At 49.1% G+C, this 7,614-nt stretch overlaps 2 protein-coding genes across 2 annotated transcripts; one reads left to right on the top strand and one right to left on the bottom strand.

The window, feature by feature from the left end:
* LOC119338747 (acylphosphatase-like) lies at positions 1-1,142 on the top strand. Its single transcript, XM_037610993.1, has 2 exons — positions 1-17; positions 518-1,142. The coding sequence occupies exons 1-2, from the start codon at positions 1-3 to the stop codon at positions 855-857; spliced, it is 357 nt and encodes a 118-aa protein (XP_037466890.1). The 3' UTR covers positions 858-1,142.
* A 71-nt stretch (positions 1,143-1,213) lies between these two features.
* LOC119336786 (protein NRT1/ PTR FAMILY 3.1-like) lies at positions 1,214-5,883 on the bottom strand. The gene is made up of 4 exons (XM_037608863.1): positions 5,673-5,883; positions 5,360-5,577; positions 4,687-5,258; positions 1,214-2,494 (listed from the first exon to the last, which is right to left on the bottom strand). Exons 1-4 carry the CDS (start codon positions 5,812-5,814, stop codon positions 1,591-1,593), a joined length of 1,836 nt encoding a protein of 611 aa, XP_037464760.1. The 5' UTR covers positions 5,815-5,883; the 3' UTR covers positions 1,214-1,590.
* Between the last annotated feature and the right edge of the window lie 1,731 nt (positions 5,884-7,614).

Below are 7,614 nucleotides of genomic sequence, written 5' to 3'. Positions count from 1 at the left end.
ATGTGTGCTGAAAAAGAGTATATGTGATAAAGAAGGAAATGAAAAAAGGGAATAAAAATGTTATTACATGTCCAAAAATTGTTTGCGTGATAAAAATAAAGTTTCCTACCATTCAGAAAATGTACGTGGCATTTTTGAAAAATCTTCAGGCATTCCAAAAAATATTTGTGACATTTGAAAAAAAATACAATGTAAAAATTTATTTTTTAGTTTTAAAAAGGCGCCATTAAAAATGTTCTTTAGGGTGATCTAAGAGATATCACTTGGTTAGTTGGTTAGCTGCTTCCGATCAAATGTCAAAAATTGCAACCCTTTTCCCAAAGCTTTTGGGCCGAAAGCTATTTCGACTTTAGAGGCCCACGAGCACAAAGATTCCTCCGCCCCCAGTTGTCCCACCTGTCACGTCTCTAATTTCTCAAAAAAAAAAAAAAAACCTGTCACGTCTCTATCGCCGCCTGCCGCTGCCTCGCCCCATCCTCGCCGCCGCCATGGCCACCTCCGCCGCCGCCGCCGCCTCGGCCACCTCCGCCGCCGCCGCCGCCTCGTCGCCTCCCCCCGACCAACCTCTCGCGAACAAGGCGGTCCGCGTGGTGGTCAAGGGCCGGGTCCAGGGCGTGGGCTTCCGCGACTGGACGGCCGAGACGGCGGAGTCCCTCGGCCTCGCCGGCTGGGTCCGCAACAACCGCCGCGACGGCACCGTGGAGGCCCTCCTCTCCGGAGACCCTGCCAAGGTCGACGAGATGGTCACCCGCCGCCTCCCCGTCGGCCCTCCTGCCGCCGCGGTCACCGCCGTCGTCACATCCCCAGCCGACCACATCCACCCCTCCCTCGGCTTCGAAATCAAGCTCACCGTCTGATTGGGTAACCCTGGGCGTCCGATCGACCAGAGCTAGCGGGTTCTGCACGACTCTGCTCAACTGCCGATGGTTAGTACCACCAGACCTAATTCCATATCTGACCTGCAGCATCTTCACTACTGCATTTCTTAGGCAAACTGTTATAAGAGAACTATTGTGGTCAATGTGCACAACAATGGCTTTATTCGATAAGTCCACATGGTAACAATGACTGTGTTGCTATGTATTATATCTCGGTATAGTTCTTGAATAATATAGCACTGCTGAGTTGTGATTTAAGAGCTATGGTGCCAAGATCAGATTGTTTCTGTCATTGACAAATTGGTCACATGAATTTGCCACCAAACACTTCCAAATTACCGCGATCAGCTATGAACATGACGAGCAGAGTTACACATTCGTAGAAACCTGATATTAGCTCTCCATACAAACCTTTGAATGGCATATACATTCACCTCCATCTTCGCAGATCTGCCTACCTTCTTCTAGCTAGCTAGGCCAGTGCCTGCATATAGCCATATACTGATATACATCACACTAAATTGCATAGTGTTACTCGTTCAACTTGGCAACTTGCTAGAGAACTAGATACATTTCTCTGTTCCTGATCCCATACAAACCCTGAATGACATATGCATTCACCTCCATCTTCACATATTTGTCTACCTAGCTAGCTAGGCCAGTACCTGCATGTAATGATATACATCACACTACATTGCATAGTGTTACTCGCTCAAACCTTCTGTTGCAGCTCCACCATGGACTTGTCCTTCCCCTCCTCTTCCTCGTGGTGTTGCACGGGCTTGTACGTGTATTGTCTAGCACATATCAGATAGTACACCAGGTTCATGACCTGTAGCAGCGTCACGACCCAGTAGAAGTAGTCCAACTTGCCCCGGTTAATGTTGTCCGGGAGCCAGTTGGACCCGTCGGGACCGGCACTCCACCGGTGAACGATGGTGATCAGCAGTGTGCTCACGTAGCTGCCCAGCGAGATGGACAGCCAGAAGAGCGCTGTTGCCGTGCTGCGCATGCTCTCCGGCGCCTGGTCATACATGAACTCCAGGTGCCCCACGGAGTTGAACGCCTCAGCCACCCCGTGCAGTGCGTACTGCGGCACCAGCCAGTACACAGACAGCGGGGCTGTCCCAGCGTCGGTGGTTCCCCCGGCCACGGCGGCCTCCCTGCGGTGGTGCTCGACGAAGCCCGCAACGAGGGAGGCCGCCACAGAGATGGTGAACCCGACGCCCATGCGGTGGAGGAAGGAGATGCCGCGGTCCAGGCCCGTGCGGCGGCGGGCCAGCGGGACGAGCGCACGGTCGTAGACGAAGAGGGTGACAAGCATGGCGAGCATGGTGAAGACGGTCATGGAGCCGGCGGGGATCTTGAAGGATGAGTGCGGAGCGATGCGGCGGTCCATGGTACTCGCCTGCTGCAGGGAGAAGGTGTGCTGCTGCGACGACGCCGTGATCACCAGGATACCCGCCGCCCAGATCGGGCCCATGCGCACCACCGACTTGAGCTCCTCCACACGGTGCACCGTGCTCAGCCGCCACAGGTTCAGCGGTTGCTTGCTGAAAGAGGCGTCCATCGTGGGCAGGTCGCCGTCGGTGATAATTGCTGCGCGATCGAAGTAGCTGCAGGATGGAGCCGAGAAACAGGTTGATTAGTTTTGAGCATTACTCTTTCCTTCATCTCATGAGTTCTTGAGGACAGCAATAATTGTTGTTCTTCCTTCGTTTTGGCGGGCTTGGCATCACTGGAACTGCTCGATTTGGGGACCAAAGTTTGGGTTACGCCAACAATTTGGGTTTTTAAGCTCCTAGTGATGATCTGAAATGAAAAGCAAAGAATTGCTGGCTGCACTTGGTGAATATAGTGTGGGTGACGTGGGATCATAGATGAAGCGGGAATCAAAGCTTTTATCAGACAGGTCATCGAGGGACTCGGAAAATTGAAACACTCGACGTTGTGCAGTGTTAGCCGGAGGTAAAGTTGGGTAAGATTAGTAGAGAGGTATGCGTGTCGCATTTCATGGGCAGACCACTAAAAAGAAGTGTACTAATCGGAAACAAATTGCTGCTGTTAATCTATAAAGTGTGTCTGTTTTCAGAATAAGGAAACGACGATGACAGTAGGCAAGATGGTGTCAAGATGGCAACGGAGACGAAACTCACTGGGTTTTGTCTTTCCAAACTCATCCCCACAAGAAAATCGTAAGCCCGTCCCGTCGCCATGCGCAGGGCTAGCTTTTTGTCCGTCCCCTAAACTCATCGGGTTTTCTAAACCCACGGGAAATCAACATATTTAAGCAAACATAAGTACTGGAGCTCTACCGCTTAGAAATGGAACTCTATCACTTGTGCTAAATGTTGATTCTGAGGCAACCGTGCTAACCGGAGTTGCAAAAATATCACGTGCTAGCAGCCTCAAATTTGGATAGCGTATTCCGCCAACTTTTCACCAATCTAACATACTAAATTTATTTTTGGACAATGGAACTAGCTCATTTTTCAAGGAATGGTCTAGCTCAGATTTCACCCTAAAAGATGTTGGCCATTTTTTTAGCAACACGTTCATTGAAGAGTGACATAAGGACTGGAGCTTGCAAAGAAGAGAATGAGCAAGATGGATGTCCATGATCATCATCACTCTCAAGAGTGTACTCCTCGAATACGCTTATTGTAGTATTTTGACGGGATGGCGGGTTTCAGGTTTGGGTAATGCTGAAACGGGTTTGAACCCGTGAAACGTGTCGGGTTTTATACTTTACCCAATAGCAGCCCCGCGGGGTTGAAAAAACGCCCATCTCCGTCCCCTAATAGGGTAAAAACCCACGGGGACGCGGATTTCGGGGCCTCATTGCCATCTAGAAGATGGTGTCGAGCGTGTGGTGAACGAGTCATTAGTTATCTGCTCTCTTTTTTTGACATTAGTTGTCTGCTCATCTTGGTTAGTTACAAGGACGCGAAGGCTGGCAAACCAAGTAATCAGATATATTTTGTGCTTTGCTGAAATCCAGCGCAACGTTGGGTGGGTTTTCGGTACAGACGTGGGAAACATGACTCGAACACAACATATTTTGAGCTAGAACTGGAACTGCGCCGCTGAAATCCAGTCCAGCGGCGGCTATCGTCCCATCTCAGCGCAGCTAGAGCACTCCAGCTCAGGGGGAGTATGCTCGTTTTTGGCCTCATTTGCTTTTTATTTTTTGAGGGGCTTTGGCCTCATTTGCTGACATCGCCTTCTAATCTCCTACGTCCTCTTGTTCATAAATGATCTTGGACCATCTAAATTGGCTGGCTACATACATATATAGCTGGTACGCTGGTAGCCTCTAGTACTCGCAGTATCTTATCGTCGTTGCTGACTTGTAATGTTCACGGTCTTACGGGGATTACACATTCTGACTTGTGATCATACGATGCGGATTTTATTCCTTTCTGATGGAAGGCTGAACTTTGTAAAGCTTACTGTGCTGGAGGTGGTTTGGCTAGTACTCCCTCCGTCCAAAATTACTTGTTGTTCAAATGAATGTATTTAGCATTAAAATAATGTTAGATATATACATACATTTGAGCGACAAATAATTCAAGACGGAGGAGTAAGTATTACCTACGTCCTAAAAACGTGTCTAGATACGGCAAATGTAAGACAAGTAATTGGGAGAGGAAGTATTTTGTTACTATATATGGAACAGAACCAAACCAGTTGAACCATGACCGCCGGAAAATCCAGCGTCGTTACTTAAGGGAATTCTGGGATCCAAGAACTCCTAGAAAAGAAAAGGAGAGGTGGTTGACAGAAGGCGCGTCACGCACGCACGTACCTGAGCTGGTTGGTGTGCACGAGCTTGCCGTACATGGAGATGGGCGCATCCATCTCGTCGTTCTCGTAAAGCCTCCCGGGGTCGTCCACCCTGGGGACGCGGCGCTTCCGGACGGCGGCAACGACCACCTGCGCGAGACGCGTGAACGGGCTGCCCGACGGGTCGAGCCGGCGGTACATCGGGTACCCGCCGACGAAGGCGACGACGGAGACGCCCATGCAGAAGGCCGGCACGCCAAGGCCCCAGCCCCACCCCACGTTGTCCTGCACGTACACCACCGCCGTCACGGCCACCAGCTGCGACGCGCCGTTGCAGAAGTAGTACCAGTTGAAGAAGCCCCACGTCCGCGCGCGCTCCGCCGTCTGCGACTCGTCGAACTGATCCGCCCCGAACGCCACGATGCACGGCCGGTACCCGCCGGCGCCCACCGCGTTCAGGAACAGCGACACGTAGAGCACGGCGAGCTGCCACGGCAGCGCCTGCTCGCACGCGCCGCTGCCGCCCCCTGCCGCCTTGCACGGCGCCGGCCGGAACTGCGGCAGCGCCGCCGACACCGTCAGGAGGGCCATCCCCTGTCATGCAAGAAGTAAGCACCAGCGTCACGTACAGTTCAGCTCTGCTTCGTATGGGTATCGTCGCCGTCTACGTGCGAAACAAGTGTACGTGTACGCACGAATTGGTAGACCACGGAGGCGCCGGCGATGGTCCAGAAGCGGCCGATGCAGGCGTCGGCGAGGTAGGCTCCGATGAGCGGGGTCATGGCGGAGGTGCCGCCGAAGTTGGTGAGGGTGGTGGCCGCCTTGGCCAGCGGCATGTGCATCTGCTGGGTGAGGTAGGTCAGCATGTTCGTCGAGAAGCCCACCACGGCCAGCTTCTCCGCCACCTCGTTGGCTGCAGCGCGCGAGCCAACACACACAGTTTAATCTTAAGCAAGCAGTCGAATTCTAAGTAGTACTGTAGTTCGCAAGAGACTATAATTTGCTTACCAAAGATGAAGGGCATTGTTCTTAGGCCGCCCTTCTTCCCATCCATGGCCGCCTCAGCCGCCATTGGTTGCGCCTGTGGTGGTAGCGGTGCGGTGGTGCACTCAGTTGTACTACATGCAGATGCAGCCACTCCTCGCTGCATCGTGAACTCGTGGTAACAGGAGCAGCTTGGCTTCACATATTTATAGCTAAGCTAGCTGCCAGTGCGTGCCAGTGCCATGCCACGAGCTACTACTGCAAGCTCTGAGGCTAATTTACACGAAATAGGGAAAACTGCGGGACAATAATCTGAGGTTAATTTGCAGTATTTATGTGATATTTTGCGCACTTGGAATATGCGGCTGCTTCTGCCACTGGCTAACTGCCATTGCAAGTCCCCTTTCTTCTGTATTCCTTTTCACATTTCCGAACTAGGGACTAGGGACTAGGGACTTCACATGTGTGATGTGTCTATATCACAACCAGATCTTGGCAAATAGCTAGGCAGTGGCAGGACCAGTGCTAACTGAGATGGACTGGAACAGGAACATTAAGAGTAAGAAGAAAATATGAATATCTGATGGGCAATAGGCAATGAGTGGAGGAGCTAGTTATTCATTTGCGGGGAAGTGATATCGAGTGGATACAAAAGGGCAAAAGAAAAAGGAGTTCGAGGACTGCAAATTCTAAATATTACACGAGTAAACCTAGCGGAAGAATGAGGCACAATCTAAATATCGTCCTTGAAAGATGGAAATAATGTCATCGAGGGATGGGAAAGTTTGATGACTCATATTACTAATTTTTTACATGGATCTGTTTGGTTAGTCTCAGGATGCATCTATTTATGCTAATTTCCATTTTGATCATGTCGCTGAACGCTGATCCTCAGGTTATATTAATGAGATGTTCCTGGTGTTTGCTGTTCATCATAATCAATAAAGCTCATGATCCAGATGGTTTTCTCATCAAATTTTATCAGTAAATTTACTCTTAAGCATTTCTTTGATGGTTCCTATAATAGAGAACCTCGATGCAAAAAGGCTTAATTATAGTACCATCACTTTAGTCCCAAAGAGTCTCTGGAGCTGGCATAATAGAGTACAATAATTTAGGCTAATTTGTTTACTCAAGCTAGCGTCAAATTATTGACTAACGAGATCTCTACTATAATAGGTTGTGTGAGTGTGTAGAGGACATTATTCACCACTGCAAACAACCTTTCAAAAAGGGCACACATTTTATGGCAGGGGTGCTGATATTGCATTAGGTTTTGCATGATAGGCATAAAAAAGTGGAGCATGTGTGATAATATTAATTGGACCTTTCTATATAAAATTATACTTCCTCCGCTCCTAAATATAAGTCTTTTTAGAGATTTCACTATGGACTACAGATGGATGTATATAGACATAGTTTAGAGTGCAGATTCACTCATTTTGCTCCGTATGTAGTCCATACTAGAATCTCTAAAAAGACTTATATTTAGGAATGGAGGGAGTATAACTCAAGGGGTTTTTAGATCAGGTGGTTGAAATGATCACGAGAATAATGGTCGAGGAGAGGGTGTGTGTTAAGGTAAATAATGCCTTTTTTTTAGGGGAAGGTAAATAATGCCATGGGATCATATTTCACTACATATAAAGGAGCGAGGTAAGATGAACCAATAGCACCCCCTTCTGCTTACCATTGTCATATTTAAGTCAACAAGCTCATGGAAATGGAGCTATTAAAGGTGTGACCTCCAATTAGTAGGAACATGGAACTGTCAATATGCAATGTGCAGATGACACTATGCTCCTATTAGATGATTGGGGGGAAAACAATCCAGAAACCAGAAGTTTTGTTTCCTACCCCCTCCGGATGGAGGGAGTATTAGAGAATGGTATTGTCCAATATGCAAAAACACTACCATGTCATCTGGTACTGTGCAATGGTCTGAGAGAACAAACTATATGCAATT

The sequence above is a fragment of the Triticum dicoccoides genome, chromosome 7B (genome assembly GCF_002162155.2).
Source record: "Triticum dicoccoides isolate Atlit2015 ecotype Zavitan chromosome 7B, WEW_v2.0, whole genome shotgun sequence".
NCBI classification, from domain to species: Eukaryota; Viridiplantae; Streptophyta; class Magnoliopsida; order Poales; family Poaceae; genus Triticum; species Triticum dicoccoides.
The sequence above is the reverse complement of the archived record's forward strand: the minus strand, read 5'-3'. Positions and strand labels throughout refer to the sequence as shown.

Coding starts and splice junctions, on each gene's coding strand:
- LOC119336786 (XM_037608863.1), bottom strand. CDS start 5,814: ATGCAGCGAGGAGTGGCTGCATCTGCATGTAGTACAACTGAGTGCACC. Junction 5,578..5,672: donor AACAATGCCCTTCATCTTTG/GTAAGCAAATTA, acceptor CGCGCGCTGCAG/CCAACGAGGTGGCGGAGAAG. Junction 5,259..5,359: donor CCTCCGTGGTCTACCAATTC/GTGCGTACACGT, acceptor CTTGCATGACAG/GGGATGGCCCTCCTGACGGT.